We start from the raw sequence: 27459 nt of genomic DNA, 5'->3' as shown, positions 1-27459 counted from the left end.
TGTATGCCATAGTTTCCAGCTTCATTCCCCAACATCTCCAATTAGAAGAGTTATAAAGAGCAGGGTTGGGAGAGCCTGGCACTTTGGAAACAAATCCTCAAAGTTAAAGAACACACTAGAAAATACAGTTGGCATCCGTCTGTCTCAGGAGACAAGGGAGGCATGTGCCTTTGGAGTTGAAAGTATGCTCAAGGTATCTAATTTGAGACAATATGCTTTGAATAAATTAACCCAATAAATGGAATTATTGGTCTTTACTTCTGAAGAGCATTGGATGTATTGCAACTTCTAATATGTTTCTCCATTTCAAGCAGGCTTTGTCTCTTGTTTTGTTTTGTTTGTTGGCTTCTAGTCCCCTTGGGGTGTTGCCCTTTCCATTTCCTACTTGAGACCTGGGAAATCCTCTGCACCATCAGAATAGATGACACTCGCAAAAATGGACTGATATACTGAGTCGGACCATAAGTTCCTATGTTCTTCTGAGAACTGCCTTTGTAGCAACTCCATAGCTCTTAGGAAAATGAGCACAGACGTGATTGACTTTCACCGATGTGAAAGCCACAGGCAGTGGTGGTCCTTTCTGATTACCAAAAGTAACTTCTTCTCCCATGGTATACGTGGGCGCTGTGCCTTTATTTATTTTTGAACAGTTAGCAAAATTAAAGTCTTGAAACCTGACACCAGTTTAAGTGAACATGTTGTGACAGACAGTGAAGAAAGAATAACTCTAGCAGCGAGCTCTCCTCTGTCAAGATATCAGAGCTGCAAGGAGCAATCTAGTTTGCTGCACAGCGTCATGAGAAGGATGCTGACATTTCTAGTTTAAAACCATTGAACTCGGTATCTAGATGGTTTTGGTAGAATTGTTTCTGGTTGCTCAGTCATGTGCTACATTAGTGAATGGCCTAAAAGGTTTCTGAAGATATTTATTCAGCAATTTAGTCATTATCAGGTAAGAGAATCAATATGCTACTTTGTGGTATGAAATGACTAGATTTTGGCATGTTAATAAATTCCACCGGTGTAGTTTTTATTTCACATTCTTAAAAAATATTGCTGCCTTTGCAAGAAGCCTCCTGTAAGCAGAAATAAATATATTTAATTATTATATTTTGGTTAATGAGTTGGGGTGTATTCAGCTGTCACAGTTTGTGGTCAGAGTATTACAATAAAATTATCATTTTTACAGGTTGACCTGCTGATTGATAGTGAAGCAGAGAAAGATTATCTCTATGATGTGTTGCGGATGTACCATGAGTAAGTTATTCCTTCATATTGATTTCACACTTCTGGCAGTTTGGCATTTAGTAGGAGGAAAGTTATATCAGTAGAAAAATGTTTGCTCATCTTTAACCTGTAAAAAAAAAATAGGCAGAGGAACTATTTAAGACTTCCTTTTAGCTTCTGCATTTAACAGGAATAAGCAAGACTTTTTATAATGTTCCTGAATTATTCCCAAAGTCTTATTCCAAACTGTTGAAATAAAGGAACGTTTGATAAAATCTATTTCTGAAACAATTGTCATTAGGAAACTAAAGGCCATCTGCACATTTGAAAATGCTAGTAATATGATCCAGTTCTTAACTTTGCTTGATTCTGGCATTTTAGCCTTTGGTATTCTAGTCACATTTGAACAACTACAGTGCAACCCTATTTGTGTCTACTCAGAAGTAATCCCCATTATATTCAATGGGACTTGCTCCCAGGTAAACGTGTATAGGATTGCATCCTTTGTTATTTTAACACAGAGATCACCAGCAATTTCTAACATTTTGGTCCTATACGCTTGTGTTTTTCTAAATACAATACTGTAAAACAATACTGTACAAACAAGATACAAATATAGTTTCTGATATAATTCCATTTCCACTGTATACTATTTTCACCCAGCGTCTCATCTGTACACTGTACACCTGGTCCATATTGTTGTTGTTGGAGGAGATGAGAGTATTTTTCCATTCTTCATAGGTGAATGATTCTGGCCATTATCGTTTCTGGGCATAACTTAATTAATAGCATCATAATGGAATGAAATGTAGACTTTTCAAGTTTCCATGTGCTCTTTGTGTTAAAGCAGAGTTTTGTGTAGCCTTGGCTACAAACCCGGTTTGGTTTCAGTTCGGGCTGTCTAATTGCTTCACCATTCATAAAGCATTGCCTGCAGCTCGTGACATCAGGAAGAATTCAGCGTAGTTAATTATTTAAAACTTCACTGGAGTTGTAAACCTAACAGATACCTCGAGCATTTATATTTCACGCCCCATCACCCCCAAAGCTGGGAAATGTTGCTTACACTTAAATAAAATGTACAATATTGTTACAAAGGTATATGACTTTTTATGGTCCTTAGATTTCAAAGAAATACCCTAAATCCATTTTGCTAGATGAATATTTCATTTCCACATGTGCCCCTCCAGAAACTAACACTGAGCACCTGTAAGTGTGTTTGTGTATATTATTCCCCTGTTACCCTTGCCTCTGTCGTCTTTCTGCTTCTGTAAAAATTTACAGTATAAGCTCATTGGGGCTTTTGTTTATGTTATTCTGTAAAAATATATAGTTTTATTATTTGTGTCAGGAATGGATCACATCCATGCTAAATGGTTTCTGCATTAATATGTATTAAGTGTAGAAACTTTTATGACACAGTACTATTGCCAGTTTTCCGCTATGTGTTTCTGTTCTTATGAGAGAGACGTGTGTGTGTGACCACTTCATATATCTGTTGTTCTGGACTCTAATCCAGAAAACCTTATGCCATAAAGCAGACAAATGCTTTTATTTAAACATACAACTGCTTGCCATGGATATCTATAAAAAATTGGTGTTTTAAATATGCATTTAACATTTGGGGGGGCATAATATAAAAACCATATAATCCAAGGCCAACACTGAGAACACAATATTTGTCAAACTTAGAAAAATAAAAAGACATTTGTTTATATTTTTAAAGATCACAACACATTCAGTTTGGCATTTCCTTTAATATTTGGTGATGTATTTCCTACCCTGGTGTGTATTTAATTGCCATTAATAATGTGTTACTTGTACATCAAGTGACATACTAGGGTGTCCAGTATCTTGTGATGACTGATGTAAAGAACACAAACAGATGGTATGGAGTTCTGCCATTCTTTAGGCTAGAGTAACTTGGCTGAAGTCAACAGACTGGCTACAGATTAATTCTGTTATTTTCATAAAGTTATTATCCTGGAATCCCATTAAAATGTCAGTATGCATGTAATCTTAAACACTTGAAGATTAGCCGTATGAAATACAATTGGGCTTACTCTTGAATAAGCAAGCTTGTGATAGAACTTAAGAACTTGTACACAGTACCATAGGAATGGGGCAGTTATAACAAAAAATGTGTATGCCATATGTTCAGATGCCTTTCAGGCGTTCTGTGGATGCATTTGCTTTGTGGGGAGAGGGGAAGGGGAATCACATTAGGGACCCCCATGCTGTGCCTTGACAACAGCCAGAGGTCTGAAATATTCCTAAACCTACTGTACATGCCTGTGTGTACAGTGGTGCCTCAGGTTAAGAACTTAATTCGTTCTGGAGGTCCGTTCTTAAGCTGAAACTGTTCATAACCTGAGACACCACTTTAGCTAATGGGGCCTCCTGCTGCCACTGCGCCGCCACCACACGATTTCTGTTCTCATCCTGAAGCAAAGTTCTTAACCCGAGGTACTATTTCTGGGTTAGCGGAGTCTGTAACTCTGAAGTACCTCTGTAACCCGAGGTACCACTGTATACAACTTGTACATGCACAGGCTTCTCCAGAACACTAGGTAATCATGCAGAGGTTCAGGCCACAGATAGTGAGCACCATCTTCAGCACCACTAGCCATTGGAAGCATAGGAATGTAAGAAGCAAGACCATTGGCCCATCTAGCTCAGTATAGCCTGCACTGACTGGCAGTGGCTCTCTAGGATTTCATGCAGGGTTCTCTCCCAGATCATTCTGAAGATGTCAGGGGTTGAACGTAGGACCTTCTGTATGCAAAGCAAATAATTACCGCTGAGCCCTTCCCCCATCTCTTCAGATAAAACTGTGATTAAAGTTATATAGCCTTTTCATAATGTTCAAGGAATGGCATTTTTTTTCCTGAATGCTGGCCATTTCATTTCCAAGCATTTTCTTATAGATGGTGAACATTTGTCCTCTGCACAGACAACTACAGTGTGCGGTTTTGTATTGTGCATGTTGGACAAATGCAGAATCACATAGCATTGGGGTTGTGTAATCCACATAAATTTGGACTAACAGCCTATACTGATCTTTTAACTACACTCATTGTAGCTTTCAAATATAGGCCCTGCAGCATATTTTACTTTAACTCCATGAACTCCATTTAAATGGAGGTGTTATATGTATCAAATCAGTGGATTTAACATTAGAATCAGAAGAAGAATGACTCTTGGGGGCAGGGGTTTTAAGGTAGCCTTATGAAAGCCAGAGAGCACAATATGTTAAGTACATTGTCAGTACAGTAGTTAATACTGCATTCTCCTTATAACCCTCTTCAACTTCATTTTGTAGATCCATGAATCTTCCAGTGTTGGTGGGAGATCTGAAGTATGTAATCAATGAACCAAGCCGGCTGCCCTTATTTGAGGCCATACGCCCTCTCATCCCATTAAAACATCAAGTGGAGTATGATCAGTTAACACCTAAACGATCCAGGTAGGTTTGATCAGTGTACCTCTCTGTATATGAGCACATTTTTTTCTATTTTGCTAATTGATGAATTCTTACTCAAGAACTCAGCAAGTATACATAGGCATATTGATCAGTTATTTGCCCCAGCCCTCGCCTAACCTTAGGTGGCTCCCCTCCCAAAAAAATTCTTTTCAGGATGCCTCTGTTTCTGCAGCAGAAAGTTAATATCAGTTAATCAATCATAGCAGGTCTCCTCCTGAAATTCTTCCCCTTTTCTTCCTCCCTCATCCTGATAATAAACAGGAGGGAGAGGTGCTCCCTAAGTCCTTACCCTTTGAGCCCAGGAGCCCTGCTGATTAAAGAGCTGTCAGTCTTTGGTTGTGGAGACCAAGACTAGAATTGTTATTTTTTGTATTTTAAGTGGGGCTCTTGTGTCTTTAACAGCTGCACAGCAGACAGAAGTTGAACAGATGCCTTTTCTAACATGGAAATGCAAATCATTTTTAAAAGCAATACCAGTTTCTATCTGTTGAGACATGTTATTAAGAGTAAGAGTCAAAAAAAGAGAGAGTGGCATCCTTATAAGAGTCTGGAGTACCCAGCCAGGGTAAGGGAGGAGAGCTAATGAAAGTTGGAAGTTGCTTCCTACTGCTCTATATAAGTGGCTTTCCCCTCCCTAAGACTTAGTTGCATGCAATGCAAATACAAGTAATTTGACAAAGTAAAGTATAGGACAACACACTCCACCTTCTTCAGAAGCCTTGAAAATCAACACCAGTGAATGGCAGATGGGTATATGGGACTATTTAAGTAGCAACTGTAAATTCTGTTTATCCTATTCCAACTTTTGCAGAAAACTGAAGGAGGTGAGGTTAGATCGTTTGCATCCTGAAGGACTTGGGATAAGTGTGAGAGGAGGTGTCGAATTTGCCTGTGGCCTTTTTATTTCTCAGCTAATGAAAGGTGGACAAGCAGACAATGTTGGACTTCAGGTGAGAAGGACATTCTGTCTCATATAGCTAGAAAATATCTTATGTATATATTCTATTATTCAAGCTGGTGGAGTTGCTGCTGCTTCCTGAGAAGAGGAGGGGAGAGGTGGCAGCAAGACTGGTGCAGTGCAACACACTACCATGAGCACCTTGGTGCTACTGGTGTGTTTGTGCTGTGCCAGCCTCATTGCTGCCTCTACCTCCCAGTAAGCAGCAATGACATGAGCACCCCACCATACCGTCCACTAGTAATCAAATGTAAGAATACTGTTTATCACTATAAGCTCTTTTTGCCAGGATGTGAGATTGTAGCCTGTAGGAGGAAGCTATGTTATGAGCACTAATACACTGACGAACAAGAAAACATGCATAGGGCTCATTACAAACCTACACACACAATAAAAATGTGGCTTTAATATAGAAAAGGGTTAGTCTTGCACATATTTTAAAGGTGAAAACTAGCATTTATACACCCGTGTGCCCTCTGTAACTGACATGACACATTTTGAAACCAGTGAACTAAGTTTGTTGCTTCATAATGGATATTCACATGCATTCCTGTTTCATGAATGGTTTGAAAAAAGCTTAGATCGTGAGCCAGCCCATACTCAGAAATCTCCCAACAGATGAATAAGAAGGGAACTTCATGAGAGGGGAAAATGTGAATCCATTCCTAGACAAATAAACAAATGAACAAATAAATCCCACACTTTCATATTTTGACTTCATTAAAGTATATCTATTTATACCAAACCAGTAATCTCGTTTGCAGAAAATGTAGCTCTGCCTTCCTTGGTTTGTTGATATGTGATGTTAAGAATCAGCTTAAGGTGCCTTCATAATAGTCTGTACAAGACACTTTCTAAAACTTTTTAAGACCAAGTGAACAAGGGGAGTTGACAGGCTGCTCATTGTTCTAAATTGCTGTCTCATGATAAAGCCAAATGCTTCTGAAATTTCACCCATCTGCATTATTTCACTAAATCTCCACACATTTTCCAAGCTAGAAAAAAAATGTAGTCTGGGAAAAGGCATAATGAACTTCTATCATAATATTATGTTTCTGGCTCCTTTTTTTCCTATACCATTTTGATCCATCCTCTTGACTATGAGAAAATGAGGTAGTTTTTCTACCACTTAAAGTGTGTATGTGTGTCTGTATAATCAAGATACGTAACTGAAACGTTTGTGGCATTGACCTATTTTCTTCTGATTTCTCCTTCTTCTTTTTCCTAAATGGATACAGTTTAGCCTTTTCATGCATTTCATCTGTCTATTTTGTTGCTCTCACAGATACTGTACTCATATCTTTGGGGATTATGTTAACTAAAAAGGCCTGGAGATTATTATGAATAATAGAAGTAAAGGAAACACTAAAAAAGTAAATCTGAAACCATCATGATTCTGCTCCGTATACTTGTTAGTATAAAAAAGGCCCCCTTTTCAGACTGTAAAAACAAAGGAATGCATGAAACAATTTTCTATTTTAGTTCCCTGCCCCCTTGCTTTCAGTCCCTTAGTCAATTCTTCTGTAATAACATACTGGTGCTTAATACATTGACAACAGGAAACAGAAAGGTTTTTGCCAAGTCTACATTATAGAAAAGCTAGCAAACATTTATTTCATGAAGAGTGTAGCTTGCCAGTAATGTCTTTAATGGCTATTATTGGAGCATTACACAAACACACACACACACACAGAGAGAGAGAGAATGCAATTCACCCAGATTCTTTTGGTGGGGTGGAAATTTGTCCAATTTTGTCTTCCTGTAGTGTGACCAAAAGCCATTAACTCATGTATGTTTTAGACAATATAAGAAGATAGGATTTGTTCTTACACACTGACTGATATTTATACTGGTAGTTGTATAAGTGCCAAATAGTGTTGGTCCACACTCACAAGGAGTCAACCACTTACTGTGGCAGCCTAATTTATGGAACTCCTTGCAGATACAAAGCCTTGGCAATACTGTCTTCGATACCTGATAAATACTTTTTGCTTTTTGTTTAGGTTTTGTTAAGTCTAGATAATTTCAAACTGTTGATTTTATCTGGAGTTGGTCAATTTTAGTACTTGTTGCAGAGTTTGGTTTTACCAGTATTTTCCAATGAATATTTTATATTCTTTTCTGTAAACTGCTTCAACTATTTTTCCTATTAAATAGTAGATAAGTCTTGTTAAAGAAAGGAGTAAAAATAAATATATGTGCAGAACCAGCCCCAAAGCCCAGCCAGAAGAAGATCAATCTCCCACTTCAAGTCAGTAGAGGGAGCAAGAGGGGGCCGCAGGAGACCATGGAGACTGCTGAGGGTGGAGCAAAAGAAAGCATTCTGCATGGATACAGTTTGCATTTGGAAAAGGAAAGAAAGAAGTCTGGCTACTTGCTGGATGGCAAGAAGCAGTCTTTGGGAGAAAGTGAGAACAGGAATCTCTCTGATTTACCTTTGTTACATAATGGTGTATTCAATTGTGTATTCAAATCTGATACACTACGTGACATCTGTACGCAGACAGTGAACAATAAGCAGGAAAGATAAGCAAGAGAAGCATTATGGACATATTTGCCTCCTGAAGCTAACCTCTTCATGCAGAAAATTTTCATTTATGCTGGGGGTGAAAGGACCAAAGAGAGAACACAACCTCCTCTCTATCAATAAGGGATTTTACAGTTTAAAAAATTCCCCAGTAGGTGGAGCAAGCACATCATTCCTAATATCAGTGAAGACAATTATTTTATTCCACTCTCTGCATGCAGTGCAAGTAGTACTTTGAATCTTAACTAAAACCTTTTCTTCCCTGTAGAATTGTTGGCTAATCTTCTAGGAAGGGCTTTTGTGCATTTAGCAAGTGCATGGTGTGAACGAAATAATAAGCAACAACAAGGGGAAAGATCTGCTAAATTTGTATCAGTTATGTAGCCATTAATGGCACAGGATCCTTATCTGGAAACAAAACAAACAGACATTGACGCTCAGCTATGTTGCAATGCCCCTGTGATGTTTGCTCTTTCTCACTTTTGTCTTGTTACACCTTTGTACATATTTCATCTACATCCAGGGTAGCTATCCTGCCCCACATCGTGGGGGGCTGATACAGGCCTCCAAAGCAAATTTTTCTAGCCTGCCCTTCCCTCAACCCCACTGATTCAGCAGTGGGGAAAAGGAAAAGTTAAAGTAGACTAAGTGTTGGGTTGGAACCTTGGTAGCTCCCTCTTTATGCAACATGTTAAATTGAAAGGGTTTTTTAAAAAATGAATTAGTCCTTTGCAATATGGACGGCATTTTAAATAGATATTCAAGCACAAAGAGGCACACATCAAAGTTGCAAAAGCAGCTTCAGGCAAGGCCTGCAATAGGCCAAATTAGATCTCTTATGCAGTGGCAGAAGGGAACTCCGTTGATTGGATCTGGATCCAACTTGTGAAAATTCAACTCAGTCCTAGCAAATATGAATACAGTAAAGGGAAAAAGCAACTGCATCTGCTTTGCTACACCATTCCAATAGATGAGCGGCACATAATTTCAAACAGAAGTTAACACTGCTGTAAATAGCAAGGTTTGAGGAAGGGTTTTTGGGCCCCAGAACAATCCTGGGGCAGAGCTTTCATGCCAGATTGTTGGGGCAAGGTGGTGGTACCTGATTAAATAAGCCATGGCAAATGAAATTTTAAAAAGACTTATACACACCACAGATCAGGTTCTCTGTGTTTGCCGCAGTGATTAAGTGTATCAACTAACATCTGTTTAGCATGTGATTTCCTTGGCTGGAAAATATGGCCTGAAATCAGTTATTTCAGGATTGAATTAAATTAAACTTGACTCATTATGTGAGTAAAACAAGTACCATGCAATGATAACTGATAAGCAAGTGCCGTAAACCAAAGCTCAGCAGCAGCCCACTGAAAGAATGCATTGTTCTTGCAGTTCACCTTAGCGTGCCCATACTAGCTTTCCTAGCCCATCAGATGGAAGCAATATCGTTAAAACGAGCTTTTAGTAGACTACAAAGGGAATTAATTGAATTTAGGATTTGATTGAATAAAATGGCATGTAGTCAGTGGTTAGCGCTTATGCAACAAAACTAAAAACAAACCCTTTGCATAATTTAGGCAGTAGTGGACAGTGAGGCAGGGCTGCCCTACTCACCTGAGCTACTTCCGGCTGACTTGCTACTGCATATAGGGAGGGAGAGGGGCAAGGCAGAATCAAAGGCAGCATGGTGCAAACAAGCCAGCAAGCGCACTGGATTACCTCTGCTGCAGCATTTGCTCCTTGCTGCCACCTTGCCCCTCTCCTTCCCCATCCCAATACGCAGCAGAGACTCAGATTTAGGGAGGTCAGGTGAGAGGCACAGGTCCACCACGCCATCCACTGTTGGGTCTAGAGGGGCTGCTGTGTGGATTTGTTACAGCAAAAACAGGATGAAGTCTTCAAGACTGACTTAATACTTTGGTCTCAATAAATCCTGGAAACAGCTAGCTCACTACAGAAAATAATTCTCTCTGTGCCTGTTTCTTTATTTTGGTCTTGCTATGCCTATTCATCACCAGCAGACACTTATCAAGAGTGGATCTTGAACTCACTGGATTGGAGTCTCTGTATTCATCAGCACTAAGCACAGCATTATGGCACACTTATTTCATTGCTATTGACATTTCGGCTTCACTTTGCACCAAAAATAAAAATATTCTCTATGTACTCGGGATATATATTTACCTACTTATTTAGGTGAACACTACATACATCTAATGAACTTACATAGTTTATGTATTTGAAGGTGCCATGCAACATTGTGGTCTTCACTAGAATTTTACTATGTAATTTAGTCTTTGCATCATTTGCTATGCTCAGTCTTTAGTTGTTGCTGTTAAGAGACTGCAAAATTTTACTGCCTCCATGTGGAGACGGTCTAAAAGCACTTACTCATGTTAGTGGCTACGTTGTTGGTATGCAATATATATCTATTGTCCTGAACATTGAATTAAATGAAGTAATGTACTCTAGACTTTAGCTGGATGTCTAGAGTAAGTAACCATTAATTTAGGTCCATCACCAGGTTATAAATGGCAGAATGCAATGCAATGAAATTGCATAGATTCTGATTATACTGAACTGTTCCCTAGGGCTTAACAGCAGGAAATGCAAGTCAATTACCAAATAATATACTCCATCAAAGTATACAAAGGATACAGTCCATCCCAGAAACAGCTTTGATGTGTGATCCCAAAACTGTACCTTCAATGGCTTGCATCCTAAGTTGCTCTTCTATTCATAGAACTTTTTCTCTTAATGAAATTCACTCTGATCCTGCTGGCAGATAGTGGAAGGGAGACTATTTTCACCAATTCCTCCTTTCCCCTCAGGGTCACCTCTCATGGTGCTTCAGGTGGTCCTCCAACCCTGTAGAGAAGATTTTTGGAGGTCACAGGTGGAAAGGAGAATTAGTGAGCATCCTATTCCATTCAATCAGAGTTCGGATCTGAGCTGATACACATAAAATAGCTGAAAGAAATAAAGGATTGCTGGACAAAACAATAATGTACTTCTCAGCAAGGGAGCATATATAGGCTGCTCAGATGTGATCAAGCAACTGCATAAAACTTGAAAGTTGTCATTTGCCCATTCCCAAAGATGTGTTCCATTAATTTCACAGCAGGATATGTCTCATTTCTACACAAAAAAAGCCTTCTTTCAAATGCATTGTCCATTTGAAATTGTTTGTTCCTACTGAAACACACTATATAAAATACTATTTTCACAGAATCTTAGAACTGTAGAGTTGAGAGTGATCACAAAGGTCATCTAGTCCAGCTCTCTGCAGTATAGCAATCTTTTGTCCAACATGGGGCTCGAACCCACAACCCCAACTGAGTTATCTCAGCTTCTATCTCTCTCTCTCTTTCTTTTTTAAACTAAGGTTGGAGATGAGATTGTTCGAATAAATGGATACTCCATTTCTTCATGTACTCATGAAGAAGTGATTAATCTTATTCGCACAAAGAAAATTGTGTCTATAAAAGTGAGACGTGAGTAGAACATTGTTTTGATATTTTGCCTGCCAAAATTCCCATACTTTAGTGCTATTGTGGCAACTGACAGTAAACTTTATTTCATTGCAGACGTTGGCATGATACCTGTGAAAAGGTAATTGTCTTTTGGCTAAATGCATATTTTACATACAATATGGAATGTATCTAATAATTTACAGTGGTACCTTGAGTTACAAACGCCTCAGGTTACAAAAGCTTCAGGTTACAAACTCCACTAACCTGGAAGAGTTACCTGGAGATGAGAACTTTGCCCCAGGATGAGAACGGAAATCATGTGCCGGTGGCGCAGCGACAGCAAGATGTCCCATTAGCAAAAGTGCGCCTCTGGTTAAGAACAGTTTCAGGTTAAGAATGGATCTCCAGAATGAATTAAGTTTGTAACTAGAGGTACCACTGTACACTGCTTCTGTCAATTTCCTCTGCTTAGTAGCATCACATTTTGAAAACTGAAAACTACACAGTTTTATGTTGTTGCCTTCCATCTTTCTCGGGATACAATGTAGTACACCTCCAGTGGGGGAGTCAAACAGCTGCATTAGCAGCACTCAAGTGACCTCCCTAGGGCACAAGCTTGGGCAGTGTATATGGAGGTCTTGGGCTGCCAAGGTAACAAGGCCTCTGGGCCCCACTGATGTGGTCCAAAGGAAAGCAGAGCAATACATTTGGCACTAGCTTGGCTGCAGGAATTGTCGGAAGGAGGTGTACAAGTTGCCATCCAACCATACTGGGAACTCCACTCTGGACTTGTATAGGGTTTACTGCTTAGCCTTTTCTTCTCCCTCTACAACACATACAAAAACTACCTTCTTGACTGTTGGACCCACTATTGGTCTCATCTGCTCAATCTGCCAAAACCTATCTTTGCATGCAGTGGAAGTCCTTAACTCACTGTGGGTTTGAGACCCATTGGCTACCTTCACCTGGTTTAGCTGTCAGTCAAAGCTGTTTCCTGGGGTGTGGCCGCTGTTGCATGATGACAGCTTCTAGGAGCCACAGGTGAGAGCTGAGTGCAGGGTGGGGACCAAAGGTGAGCAAACTACCCCAGAAGTAGCACGCTGTGTCCTGCACAGAGGTACTACACAGTTTTATTTCAATGGGATTTAGCATGGGAGCCATTCACTTTACCTAAGGTTTTTCCTTTTAAAAAGCCATTATGCTCCTAAAGTGCTTTTATTAAAATTATTTGTGACCAAAGTTCAACCAACACAATCTTACTGGACCTGTAAATTAACAGCTAGCATTTGATTCTGTATATTGGGGATCATATGGCTTGCAGCCAAACAAGTATTAGCTCTCCAAAGCCTTTTAAAATCACCAACAGCCAGCTGACAGAAAACTGTTTAAACATCCCGACTGGTCCACAGCAAGGGGAATTTAGGTTGCAACCCAACATCAGGAGGTGTGGTATGAAAGCATCCACAGTGCATTACTTATTTCAGCATCTTTTCTTTGTTCATATCTAACCACTTATATATTTTCTAGTTCTACTGATGAGCCTCTCAAGTGGCAGTTTGTAGACCAATTTGTATCAGATCCTGGGGTAAGCATTAAGAAAATAACTTTTGCTGCAAATTTTAAACTCTGTGCTCATAATAAAATTTTGCATTGGACCTATTTTTATAATATAGTGTTTTGGGCACTGTACAAAATTGTTTGGTTTACACTGAGTACATTTGGAATGGGATGACTGTATGAATTATATATTTCCAAAACACTTTTGGATATAGGCACGTGGACAATTGAGTTCATTATATGATAATGCTGAGTATGTGTAAACCTATCAACAATAACTTATGTATTTCCTTCCGTATCCCCCGATGCTTTGCAAAACTTTATCTAGACTTTGATGGTGGGCAAAAAATCAGCATGCCTTTTTAGCTAGTGGACTTCAATGTCAGAAACTCTGTTGCCCTAATTTTTGCGTTTTAGGAAGGTAAAAGCAGTGTTGCAGGTCTTGCATCATCTGGAGGAAAAAACCACAAAGAAAAGAAAGTTTTCATTAGCTTGATTGGTACAAAGGGCATGGGATGCAGGTGAGCTGCCATTTATTTCTCATCACTCATTTCATCTGGAAAATATAATGGATGTGATCTAGCCAAAATTAAGAAGGGTTTAACTGTGACTGGATCTTAAGTTAAATATATTTATGCAAATGATAGTGTTCAGAACCAGATATAAGCTGCTGCACACATCACTTGTCCATTATTGGTCAAAGCTGCAACTCTTTTCATCTTTGGGTAATGTGTACTGACGATCGGCGTCTCTTTACTGAATTACTGTGCAAAGAATTGCTCATTACCAATAATTAATGAGGTTGCAAAATCAATTGATTCTATCCTCTTCTCATATGGACTAAGATATGACTCGATTTCTTTTATACAGTACTTCTTTGGCATGCTGAGAAAAGTTGTGCCATGTCTAATTGTGCAACAGTGTTGACTGTGATAGAATATTAGTGTTAGTGGGTTGTTACAGATCCTATGGCACCAATAGAGCTTAAACGAGGTACAATTGCTGTACCTCTGATCCAATGTGTTCTCATCAATCTGAAAGTAACCAAGTTATTTACAGTACTTGGTTATTTGACCATGATTGTTTACTTGCATTATTCCATTGCGTAATGTCGTTTTGTTTTCATTGTTTATTCCAGCATTTCCAGTGGTCCAACACAAAAACCAGGCATTTTCATAAGTAATGTTAAACCACATTCTCTGTCTGCAGAAGTAGGGTTAGAGGTAAGTGTAATGTTGATGAAACCATCTGGTTCTATGATAGCCCCATGCTGTCCCCTCTGCCAACAGAAGGCATCTATTGGATGAAAGGGGAGGGAAGAAATTTTGAGAGTTCTCTATTGTCCTCACATCTTCAATCTACTCCAGAGTGTGTTTCAGTCCTCCAGGGCAGAATTTGGGACATACAGAAGTCTGCAACAAAACGAGAACAACCAAGAATTGCCATCCTCCCTGTACTATGGATGGATGCCTCCCATCAACAGAGGGGACAGCACTGGTTATTGTCCATGACAGGTCTTATGTTGAAATGGCCATGTTAAAGGAAACAAAATCAGTGGTGTCTTCCAGACACCAAAGCAAAGTGAATAAATTCAATAAGATTGAAAGCTTAAAAATATCCCAATGTTTACCTTAATCTTCAAATTAGTTGTTTTGAAGTGGCCTCATCTTATTCACTTTTCTGAAACAACTGGTTTGAGAACTGAAGTCTGTGTGAGAACTCTGCTGAAGTTTCAAGTATTTGGTTTGTTTCCTTGCTTTCAGGTTGGTGATCAGATCGTTGAAGTAAATGGAATGGACTTTTCTAATGTGGATCACAAAGAGGTAATGAAAAGGGCCAAGTTGTCCTATTCTCATAAACTGAAAATGGACACCTTACACTAACTTTTAAATCAATCTGTTTCACAACTCTCAGATTTTTAGGATTCAGCCAACAAATATTGGAGTATAGTTTAAAATGTTTGAATCCAGACACTGCTGTCACTACAAAGTCATCTGCATTGTTTTAACTGTCCTGCTCTTAGAATGAGATTCAGTCAGCATCATTACCAGATGGAGAGGGTGCCACTGTAGTTGTGCTGTGTACACCTTTGCAGCTGGACAAAGACATGCATATAAATATATTATCCTTTCCTCTCCCCCACCCCACCATTTTTTCAGGCTGTGAAGGTGTTGAAAAGCAGCCAAACCCTGACTATCACGGTTGTAACTGGAGCCGTAAGTATGAATGTCATCGTAATCAGCAAAGACCCTGTGAAAATCTAGAAAACCACTGTATTCACACTGGTTCTCAAAGTACATATGCTAGCCAGAAACCGGGGATGGGAGACATATACTCAAATCCAGGATAATCTAGATTCAAATTGATTGTTTGGGGCTTAAGTAGTTTAAGTAATTTCTGAACATCTGAATGTCATCTTTTAGAGACATCAGCAGTTCACTGATCAGTTCCTCTGAACTGGTTGTATTTTGTTGTGCATATTGTTTTGTTCATTTTGTGGCATGTGAAAATATTTTAGAACCTCAAATAAGCCTTGAATGTTCAAGGGAGAGTTAGAAATCCTTCCAGGGGGCAACATATTTACCCCATAGTTCTCATTTACTCCTGCACATGGAACCACAGGGAAAGCAGCCATGAAAAATTGTCTTCTATATATAGCCAAACAAGACATTGCCTGTTTGTTACAATGATCAGGTATGAATGCAGTGCATCTGCACCACAGCCCACAAGGGTACACAGCTCTCCAAGTGACTTAATCAATTTCACTAACATTAATCATCTTTCAAGGTAGTATCCCATCAATCATGACACTGTGCTTAGACTGATTTTCAGTGACAATTTTTGACCCATTCTTTCAAATGAATAAAGGGGGAAAATAAGATAGCAGTGTGACTAACCTAGTTCCTAAAATACCTTCCCATTCCCCTCACAACACAGTCAGAATGCTTGTATAACCAGCTAGGCATAACACCTCTTGATGCTATAGACACACCATTCAGTGTGAAAATATGCAGTTACAAGAAGATAGAGGTGAGGCTACCACTTCTGAAATACTGTATACACATGACAGTGTCAAGCACAAAGCTAAAGTGAAAAAGCATGGCATTTCATGTATCTAAAATAGACTTATAATCAGACATATATAAATCTGAGTTTCACACTAATAATGTGAATTTCATATTTCTTGTAATGAAAACCCCTCCAAAAAAAAGAACTCAGAAAATTGAAAATTTTGCAACATTTTGTATTCACTTAAAAGAGGTTTTACATTCCTACTGATGGCTAGATAGATAGATGATAGAGATAGATGAGAGAGAGATCTTATTTATAAGATTTACAAATCTAATTTGTAAAATTTATTACCAATCAATAACTACAATAGCTCTTTTTTATACATCTTCTAGATAAAAGCAACAATTTTCATTGCCTAGGGGAAAAGGTATTGTCAATGTGTATTACCTGGCAGATCTTAAAAGGGAGAATTCTATACAAATTTGCTAACAAAACTTAATTAACAGGGATTTGAAATAATATTTAGGGAAAGGAGCTGTTTATGACTGAAGATGAGAAGCAGAGGGAAGAGACTAGCCGTGAGTTGGAGCGGCAAGAACTGATGCGCCAGAAGAGGCTTGCACTGGAGACCAATAAGATCCTGAAAGAACAGCAAGAAAAGGAGAAATTGTAAGATATTGGGGATGCATCAGGTTTACTAAATTAACTGTGGCGTAAATGTGCTAGTGCTGAGGCTTATCATGTGTAGGAAGCTTCTTAACTAACTTTGCCTTCTTCTGGAGGCCTCAGGGCACTGCCGTGACTATCATTCTCAATTGAGATTGTTGTGGCTTCTGGGTAGTACATTAGATTTCTTGGCAGCTGGTAGATAGGAAATTTGATGTTGAACAGTGTGGCGTTAAATGCAAAAAAAGCATAACATAGCCTTTGTGGGGGGGGGGACCCAACAACTTCAATTACCAGTATGTGTCCTGATTTACAAAGCAATACACAGGGCCAGCCAACCCATGAGGCAAGGTGAGGCTGCCGTCTCAGGTGGCAGGATCCACAGGGACAGCAGATCCAGCTTCCAAGGAAGGCATCGCCTGCTGCTGCCATCATGATGGCAACAACAGGTGCAGTGTACACCTTGGATGAAGGATCTGTCACCTCCTCTGCAGCCGCTACCCCTCTTGGCAAATAGGAGGCGCTGCAGGTGTCCTCCCACCCTTGTTCCTTATTCCTCCCTCCCCACCTTGTTTCCAATGTATCTTCAACAACTTTCACAAGATTTTTTCATGTGAAATTCAACATTTTGATGAATAAAGCCCAGACTGCAGTCTTGATCAGTCATACTACAGGCAGCCCTAACTACTTTTGCAAGACAGGATATGAGCCTAACATTAGGGTGGCAACATTGTTGAGAGATGCCGGGGGGAAATCAGGAAATCTCGCAGTTCCCATGTACGCATCTCATATTTGAGTACGTGCTTGGAGCTTCCCATGCTTATTAAATATTTGTGGTGGAAAGCAGTGTCAGAGGGTACCAAAGAAGGCTGCTGAATTTGTGACTCATCAGACTGTACACAGTCTGGTCTATGCATGTTGGTTCCCCTGTTCTTGCAGTTTCAGGCAGGCAACCAAAGCAAGAAGCTTAGTAAAATGCTGGTGGGCCACCATTTATGTCTGATGAGCTAGATAGGTCTAGTTTAGGCATAGTCAAACTCAGCCCTCCAGATGTTTTGGGTCTACAACTCCCATCATCTCTAGCTAACAGGACCAGTGGGTCAGGGATGATGGGAATTGTAGTCCCAAAACATCTGGAGGGCCGAGTTTGCCTGTGCCTGGTTTAGCTGATCAAAAGCATTTTCTTCATCAAAATTATTTTTCCATATACTGTAGTTAGGTTAAAAACTCCAAATTGTTTCCCCTTTTTCTGTAGGCGAAAAATGGAGATTGCACAAAAAGCTGCAGAGGAGGAGGAAAGATACCGTAAAGAAATTGAACAGTTAAGTTATCTCTTAGTTCATTTCTTTCCCACACGCACACACCTGCATTTGGTTATTTTCCCTCTATGATTCCTTTTTAAAAAGGATTCTATGGTTTGGGGAAAGGGTGAAGCAGGATAGATGCATTGTCATTCCACCCCCCTGTCAAAGCCCCCTACCCTGCACCACTTCAGATTGCAGAAGGATAAATCACGTGTCCTCCCCTGTATAAAAGCTCCCTGCACACAGAAAACCAGTATGTGAGGGAGAAGTCTTCCCTAGAATGCTTCCCCTTGACACTGGCAAGGGCTGTATTGCCATGCACTCCTTCTGCCTGCAATCCAAAGTGGTGCAGCACAAGAAAGCCAGTACCAGGTGCTATTTCTGAATTTGCAGCTTGACTCTCAGTTTTAAATTTCTTTCAGTCTCAAATTATTGAGGCATCCATATGTCCATAACTGTTTGTTTGTTTGTTTGTTTGTTTGTTTGTTTGTTTGTTTGTTTGAATGCCTCACCTTCCCACACCTAAGGCCCAAAGTAATTAGCAATGGCATTAGGAAAGAAATATGAAAGTCCAATAAAATAGCTTAAATCCAAAATAAATCCCATTTGCCAATGGAACCTCAAAATCTGTCTGAGGAAAACACATATATACTGTTGTGGTGATAAAACGCATTGCACTTGCTACATGTTCACTTTACACATTGCTTTCCATGAAGCATGTACAGCAGTCTACAGATCCTTGACTACAAATCCTTCCAACTGATCTACACTGTTGCCCTTCTGTGTGGCAAATGCCTGCATCAGCTCGCCTGAAAACGAGATCGTGCATGAAATCCTAACTAATCTCAGGAGCTATGAAAAAACCTGGCTGAATAATGGGCTCTATTGCCAGTTAGGGTACCATGGGAATGATCGTGTCCCAAATGCTGAGGTTCAGCAGTAGGGAAGTGAAGGTGGTGGGGAGGTTGGTACAATGTAAATACCCCAGCAGGATTGCTGGGGTCTTCCTGTTGCCTCTCTTCTCCCCCTCCCAGTATGCAACATTGACTCCCTGTTGGGAAGATAGTGTAGAGGCTTAGTACCACCTGACAAGACAATTCCATTCAGATCACTGGATCATGGATTTAATCCATGTTTAACTTACGTGCCAGCTTTATTGTTTGCTTGTTTACATATCAGATTATATAGAGGGCAGGGCTCCATGGTAATTAACCTGCCACATGGTGTTTACAGTCTGAAATTTAGCACAGAGGAAAACAACAGAGGAGGTGGAAGATAGTAGAGGTGGGGTAAACTGGGAAGGAATATGCAGCTGTTTCAGCTGCATGTGACTTGGGTCTTACAGACTAAGTTACAGTAGGGCATGGGAACTAGGGGTGGTGCCAAAAGATTAACTGGAAGCTTTGCTGGAAGCAAATGTGCTGGTGCACTTCACTCACATTGCTCATTCTAAGCTGAGATACTTAAATATTTGGATCCTGTTCTAACTCCAGTTCCTAAAGTAAACAAACAAACAAAAACATAGAGCATGAGGCTCTATGGCTCTTTCTTGTGCATTTCCCCCATAAATTATGAGCAGGTTGAGATATTAACCATCTCAAAATCATGATGAAACTCATGGTCAGGCTTGCTAAAGTTATGTAATTATTGCCTTACCTATACCATTTTGTAGTGTTAAGAGTGTATTAGTTTGCACCGTGTCATTCTTCTCCTCCTGTTGCTTTTGCATTTTAAGAGATCTGAAAAATTGGTTTTTATGTGTGCATGTAACACTTGTGCAGCAGTTGGGGCTTTATTTTTAAGTGGTTCCAGGGCTTGGACTCATGTCACTGGAGTTGGTCCAGGAGATCCTAAAATGTACAGCAGGAATGGGGAATCGGTGATCCTCCAGATGTTTTGTGAATTACATTTCATTTCATCCCTTACCTTTGGCCATGCTGGCAGATACTGATGGGAACTAAAGCCCAACAGACATATACAGGACTACGGGTCTCTCATATCTGGTATACAACGTAAAAATATGAGGTAACTGGGTTCCAGAAGCTGGCCCAAAAGTAAAAGACTAGGGTGATTATTTTTTGTTCAGTAGCAACACTAGATCTAGCCAAAGTTATAATTTTTTTAGCTACATTTATTTCAATGGAAAAAACTCATTTCTTCAGCTGAAATAAATAGGATTTCAGAGTACTTAACTTTGGCTGACTCACACTTCATTTTAATATGCAGTTGAAAGGTCTGGATATTTTTAAAGTGTAAGTGATGAAAGATAAAATAAGCAAACTCAAGTGTTCCCATGTAAAACTAAGCCAAACTATGGCTTAGTGTCAGCAAGAAAGCATGCTGGTACCCAGAGCAAAAATCATGGTTGCTTCACTCCTCCTGTGGTCCTACTGTGCACTGCTTATAACTAAGCCATGGTTTGGGCTACTATTGCATGGAAACCTAGGCTCATGGTTTGTCTTGCTTCAAACAAACCATGAACTGAAAGTGTTTTTTTGCTTACCACTGGAGGTTTGTTTAGAGGAGATGAAACACTAAGCTGGGTTCACACATAATGATAAATAAAACTATGGTTTCGCTTCAGGTAGTGTAGTAGGACTAAGTGGAGAAGGGAAGTGGCCATGTTTTTTGCCATGTGTGCCACACTCTTGCTCAGCTATGCTTAGTCGTACATGTGAACTGGGCCAGTCAGCCTCCATTTAAAAAAAGAAATCCAACTGAATACTTTATACTCCTTTTCAGGATAAAGGCAGAAGAGGAGAAATTTAAAAAGCAATGGGAAGAAGACTGGGGTCCTAAAGAGCAATCAAAGCCTTCCAAAACTGTAGTTGCAGAAGTGCATAGGCCTCCTCATCATAAACATCGAAGTAAGTAAAAAAATATTCATCCAAGACAATGTTAGAAGATCATTAACTACAACTTACTACTCTGTATTTCTCACAAAACATCTGCTTGGTGAGAAGCTAATGCCTTTGGGCTGTGGAAATGAGTGCCTGGTGTAGTCATTGATTCTTTTCCTCTTTCTATTAACTTGATTAAGTGTTACAGTTTCAGGGGCGCTTTTAATAAGAAGGAAGATAAAAATGAACTGAGGAAGAAAAAGTAGAATTCAGTTCCACACAACACATCAAAACAAGGATTAGTTCCAAGAGATCAGTACAGTTGTACCTTGGTTTTCGAACAGCTTAGTTCTCGAACGTTTTGGCTCCCGAACGCTGCAAACCCAGAAGTGACTGTTCAAGTTTGCGAGCTATTTTTGGAAGCCGAACATCTAACAGGGCTTCCGCGGCTTCCGTTGGCTGCAGGAAGCTCCTGCAACCAATCAGAAGCCGCGCTTTGGTTTCTGAACGTTTCGGAAGTCGAACAGACTTCTGGAACGGATTCTGTTTTACTTCCAAGGTATGACTGTTCTGGTTGCCTGACTGTTTTGACAGTCAGAATCATTATAGAATCATTTTCACTGCTGTGTTGTGGCTTCTGGCTGTAATGGATGGATGGATGGATGGCATTTCAATTCATTCTAGAATAGCATTGCAGAATCCTTTCTGCCCAATCCTTCAGAGTCCAGAAATAGGGGGTTCGTTTGCAAAACAGCACTATAATGCCCAGTCCCTTTTGAATAGAATATGTGTTTAAAAATAAGTGTTCTTGCTTGAACCATAGAGTTCATCTGATTGTCAAATATATAGCCAGTGAATCAATCAGCTTGCTCCATTATATGAATCCGCCACAGCTCTCCTTCCATATTACACCAGTGTAGCTGTCTCTGTTCAGCTCTATTTAGGTATATGTGTTCCAAAATAGCACTTGTAAAGAGACCACTCTTCTCTCACAATTTCATTATACTGATTACAGTTTCCAATACTAGCGTAGTATCTCTAAGGCTAGGGATGGAGAGAACAAGGAAGTGACTTGCACTGAATTTAATCCTCCACTGCCTTGATGAATTAAAACATGAGATGGGATGATACAGAGATGTCAGTTATCAGTAAGTCCCTTCTCTTCTTTAGCTATTGAAAGCTTCTTCAGCTTCCTCAAAAATTAAATCAGAAGAAAACATGCTTAACTTCTTCAGGGACTCTCCCTTTGTGTCAATTCTTTCCAATTCATTGGCGGTGTGGAACACCCAAAGTATTATCATTTCTTTTCCCCCTCTGTTTCTTTCTTCCTCTGTTTCTCTAGTAGATGTAGATGAAACTGCACTTGACAATTCTGCAGCAGGTGATATGGCTGGAATGAAGTCGAAAGAGAGTCAACAGGTTTGCTGTAACACCTTGGCTTCCTATCTTGACTTTGATGCTTCCTGCACTCCTCTTCCTCCTGACAGTCAGTCTTAATGATGGACTGGCCTACACTTGTCTTCCTTATCCCACAATTATCTTCTTAGGGACACTACTTATATTAACTTGCTATGCTAGACACGTATATATAAATATGGAGCAAGTAAGGAATGTCGTGCATGATCTTTGAGCAAGACAGGAAATAATACTGGATTCGCCCAGCAACGGATTTTTTATGGGTCCTGTTTTCTAACACAGGAAACTAGAACAGTGTTCTGGGGGTGGCTCAACTCATGCTGTGAGAAACCAGAGTAAGCTAAGAAACTAGCCTGTTACATTTTCGCTAAATGTTCATTGACCACAGTACATCAGGATGTAAAGCCTATAGAATCAGCAAAACAGAATTCATAAAAATGAAATAGTTAAATTAATTCTGATTCAGTAAATTTGTCTAACAGCTTTTGAATGTTATAAGCTTTTCTGGGCAAAGAAGAAAAATAAAAGGGAAATTGCATTCTTAACTAACATCCTTGGCTGTTGGTTATCTGGATGTCTAAAAGAAAGGGGAACAGATGCCACTGTGATCGTGTGTGTGTGCGTACAATATTTAAACACAACAAAAATTAGTGTAGCTGGTGTTGAGCTGATCTAGAACCAGTGAAAGTAAAACTGGCTAGCTGCTAAAATTCATTACATAAATTGCAGTTAATTGCTAGAGAAATCTGCAATATATATAGTGACTATATGAACAGAATTGTGTTGTTTCAGTAGGCATATAACTATTTCAATTTGCACACTTTGCATTATTATTGCGCACTATTTTTATTGAAAAAATGTAGCTTAATTATTCCTATTTACAGAAAGTTTCATGTCGTGAAACAACCATCAAATCATTGTGGGCTTTTATTTATACTTGGGTTCAGGGCTTTGGTTTATATTGAACTAAATTCTACTCAGAGTACACCAATTGAAATTAATGGGCCCAAATTAGCTATAGCCATTAATTTTAATGTGCCTACTCTGAGTGTGAATAATGTTTAATAGAACTCTCAATGGGCACAAAGCTCCTGTGTGTTTGTGTTTCCTTGTTCACACAGCTCTAAACAATTGTGTTCTCTATTGAGATGAGCAGTGAAATTTTGAAAGTGGGTAGCGTCATGTGCACTTCTGAACCCTTGCATTGTGTTCACTAGATTGAGGCACTTGAGCCAAAATATTGTATAAATAAGTAGAACGGTGAAAAATAATGGAGTGCTATTATTTGTGATCAATAGCTAGTTCAAAGTTAAAATAAAAGTGTGGCTAAGATACTGCATTCTCTACAATGTGTGATACCATTGGAGTGCCTCCCTCCCCCCTTTTAAACAGCTGCATACCTCTACCTTTTTGTACTGTATATCTGTAATATATTGCTCTCTGTTATATATTTCTCCTTTAACTATTTATAGCTTTTGGGTGGTTTTATCGGTATGAAGGAAAATTTCCCACAATTCGCAAGGTACAAAGAATGTTGAGTGTGAATGTTGAGAAGGTTTGCTGTGGAAAGTACATTCTAATCCATTCTGTATTTCCCCCAATAAATTGTACACTCATGTAAATTTATTGATGAGCATGAAATTCAGGGCAAGTTTGCTTACGACGCAGTGACTTAGATGCAAAGAAAGATGCCTTGCATGAGTTCAGGATTTGTGCCACTCCCGATACCTGCAGTTTCACTCCATGCTATTTAAACATGGAGTATGCTGGAGTAATAGCTTTAAGAACACATGGTAAAAGATGTAATCTCACCCTACCCTATATTACGAGTCTGTAAGTTTTATTTTCTCCCATGGGACATGCATCAGTAACTATGCACAGAATTGCAATCTATATGCATAAGCTTGGAAAGCTCAGCAGCATATTCCAGAATTGGACTGATGTATGTTGGACTCTGGAGGAAGTGATTTAAAGCCTTGATGGAGCAGTCATCAAGACAATTGTGGATATATGGATGTTTTTAACTTAAGCAACTCCACTTTGCAAAATACGTTTCTGACAGCAGGTAAATTCTTTGTCGGCCCATTTCTAAATCACAAATTATGTTTATCTTAAGAACATCATCCTTAACTATAAATGATCAATTACAGGTATAGCCAGTTAGTGCAGTCAGGTACTACTTACCTACCATCCTTAACTATAAATGATCAATTACAGATATAGCCAGTTAGTGCAGTCAGGTACTACTTACCTACCATCCTTAACTATAAATGATCAATTACAGATATAGCCAGTTAGTGCAGTCAGGTACTACTTACCTACCATCCTTAACTATAAATGATCAATTACAGATATAGCCAGTTAGTGCAGTCAGGTACTACTTACCTACCATCCTTAACTATAAATGATCAATTACAGATATAGCCAGTTAGTGCAGTCAGGTACTACTTACCTACCATCCTTAACTATAAATGATCAATTACAGATATAGCCAGTTAGTGCAGTCAGGTACTACTTACCTACCATCCTTAACTATAAATGATCAATTACAGATATAGCCAGTTAGTGCAGTCAGGTACTACTTACCTACCATTGTTGAAAAAGGATGAGGTTGAGGGGTACCTCATGCCCCTACTCATGGGCATTGCAAGCTGATGAAGGAAACTCAGTCAGAGTTAGTCTTGTGCTGACTGCCCAGTAGTGCTCTGTGCCGGCCCTACTGATGCCATTGGTCCATGTCTGTTGTTGTCATAGCTTCTCCTTGTCTCTGCTGCCACCTGACACTGCCCCGCCAATATGGGTATGGGCTTCATTTCCCCTTGGTTGCTACTTAGCAGTAGCAGCCAAACACAGTCCCATCCCAGTGTGATCTGCAATGTTTGTTTCAAAAGCCTGCTTGAATGAACTGGCTAGATTTGACAGCTTTTCTTTAAGTTCATATCAGAAATAAAATTCATATTTAATATAACCAGAGCACCAGTGCAAATTATGTTTAGATGTCTGTGTTGTTAGTACTGCAGTCCTGTGCATGCCTACTCAGAAGTAAGTCCTATTGAGTTCAATAGACCTGACTTCTAGATAAGTGTGTGATGTGACCTGACCTGCCTTGCACCTCCTAAACTAGCAGGCTGCCCTCAGCTTCAGCAGAGACACTATCCCAATGCTGAAGTAAGATTCAGATCCACTGTCAACCAGCTTCAAGTGACTGAAGCTGAATCATTTGTTTACAATTGCTAAAGATACAATACCTGATTTTTGTGGCTTTTCTTTAGGAAACACAAAGCCCTGGATTATTAACATTAATCCAATAGCTGAAAGGCAGTTTTTTGCTTGTACATTTCCAAAGAAACAGTTTGGTTCTCCACAGTTTTCTGCATTTCCACCCTTTGCAGTTGTTTGCTGTGTTGTTTTGGCAATATGTTGTACAATGTTTTGAGTGTGAAGTACTGAAATATTTTCTTGCACAGTAGAATAATTACTGCTACTTCATATACAGCCTCCTATTATGTAAAACCCATAATCTAAGCATGTACTTGCTTCATTTGTAGAGAGACCACAGTTTATGTAATATTTTAAAAGGGATGTAGTCTTCAGTTAATCTGTATCAAAGGCATCTGCACACATTGTGAAAGCGTTGACATTTTGCCTCCAGCTTTTCAATATCTCGCCCTTCCAACGAGGTTTAGTTAAAATTAAATTCATTATGCGGCTGCTGTTTCTTCATGCCCAGCCTCAGCATTCACTGTGAATTGTTGCATGTGTATATTCATAGAGCCCATTTTTCTAGGACACCTGCTTTTGTATATATAATTTCAGATTATTGAAGTAGTACATTTTCAACCCCTGCAATTTATGTATTTTCTAAATGTATGTAAATATAATAAAAAACCACATAGAAAGGCAAAGAAAGAAAGAAATCCAAAAGTGACAGTCTCAGTGAGCAGAAAAAGAGCAAAATGCAGCTGGAGTTTGAGCTAAAGCTTCTCAAGGAAAAGGAAGAGAAGCTAGAAAGAGAAAAGCAGCTGAAAATCAACCGGCTTGTACAAGAGGTATGTTCTTTTAACATGTTCTGATGCCATTTATTCCTGGGGGGAGGAAATATGGGGGGTATTTGAGTATTTACATAGGCAAATAACTTCAGATATATGAAATTTTTAAAAATCACATTAACAGTGTAATTCAAGAACTCAAGCTAGACAGCAAAAAGTGGTTATCACAGTTTAAAAGCTTAGCTTTGGTCCTCTTTGATTGGCTAATGGCACTATGCCAGGCATAGGCAAACTCTGCCCTCCAGATGTAGTGAACAGACACAACTGGTCATGTGTTTATGCTTTCTAGGACTGCATGCCTGTAACTTTTAATACATGATGCCTTTTGCACAGAGACTATAGAGATTGGAAAAGGAGATGAATTACAATAATGTTTTTATCTGTGCACAACATTTTAAACAGGGAAATTCCCTTTGCACAATTGAATATGAATTATATATCTGCAACAATAGCTTTACACTTTCTTCTGCAACTGTGATATGACTCAGGTATCTGAGACTGAACGAGAAGATTTAACGGAATCAGAAAAAACTCAGCACTGGGTGGAAAGGCTTTGTCAGACACGTTTAGAACAAATCTCCTCTGTGGAGAATGATTCTCCTGAGGTAAAATCATGCTCTGATCCTCACCTATTGAGATATCCAAAATGCCTGTCTTTGTTTTCTTTTTTTGATCAACAAACTATTTTACAGATGCAGTTAGCAGTATTGTCTCTAGTAGTCTCACTCGTTCAGTTTACATGGTGGGGAGAGTTTCAAATTCATTCAAAGAAATATATGCCCTTTCTCTAAGGAAAGACATTTTAAGAAGGTAAAGGCACTCAGGTGAAGCAGAATTGGAACAAAAGCCTAGCTTCCCAGCAGTAACTTCTACTGATACTTAGTCCTTTAAAACAGGGATAGGCAAACTCGGCCCTCCAGATGTTTTGGGACTACAATTCCCATCATCT

At 39.3% G+C, this 27459-nt stretch overlaps 1 protein-coding gene across 7 annotated transcripts in view; it reads left to right on the top strand.

Moving 5' to 3' along the window:
• USH1C (USH1 protein network component harmonin) overlaps positions 1 to 27459 on the top strand; it is a 49045-nt gene that overhangs the window by 6623 nt on the left and 14963 nt on the right. For 2 of the 7 annotated variants that reach the window (XM_082193858.1, XM_082193860.1), the window contains exons 2-15: positions 1190 to 1257; positions 4550 to 4693; positions 5523 to 5661; positions 11579 to 11687; positions 11781 to 11805; positions 13194 to 13251; positions 13641 to 13744; positions 14362 to 14446; positions 14987 to 15046; positions 15383 to 15439; positions 16762 to 16904; positions 18157 to 18222; positions 20948 to 21072; positions 22388 to 22464. In XM_082193858.1, the coding sequence (XP_082049984.1) occupies positions 1190 to 1257; positions 4550 to 4693; positions 5523 to 5661; positions 11579 to 11687; positions 11781 to 11805; positions 13194 to 13251; positions 13641 to 13744; positions 14362 to 14446; positions 14987 to 15046; positions 15383 to 15439; positions 16762 to 16904; positions 18157 to 18222; positions 20948 to 21072; positions 22388 to 22464 (1260 nt within the window). Of the gene's footprint in view, positions 1 to 1189; positions 1258 to 4549; positions 4694 to 5522; positions 5662 to 11578; positions 11688 to 11780; positions 11806 to 13193; positions 13252 to 13640; positions 13745 to 14361; positions 14447 to 14986; positions 15047 to 15382; positions 15440 to 16761; positions 16905 to 18156; positions 18223 to 20947; positions 21073 to 22387; positions 22465 to 23933; positions 23984 to 26357; positions 26973 to 26998; positions 27116 to 27459 lie in introns of those variants that run through there. The other 5 variants (XR_014212645.1, XR_014212646.1, XR_014212644.1 and 2 more) reach the window with 5 other exon arrangements.

Source organism: Podarcis vaucheri (assembly GCF_965113315.1).
Source record: "Podarcis vaucheri genome assembly, chromosome: 1".
Taxonomy (NCBI): domain Eukaryota; kingdom Metazoa; phylum Chordata; class Lepidosauria; order Squamata; family Lacertidae; genus Podarcis; species Podarcis vaucheri.
This window is presented reverse-complemented; position numbering and strand designations above follow the sequence as displayed.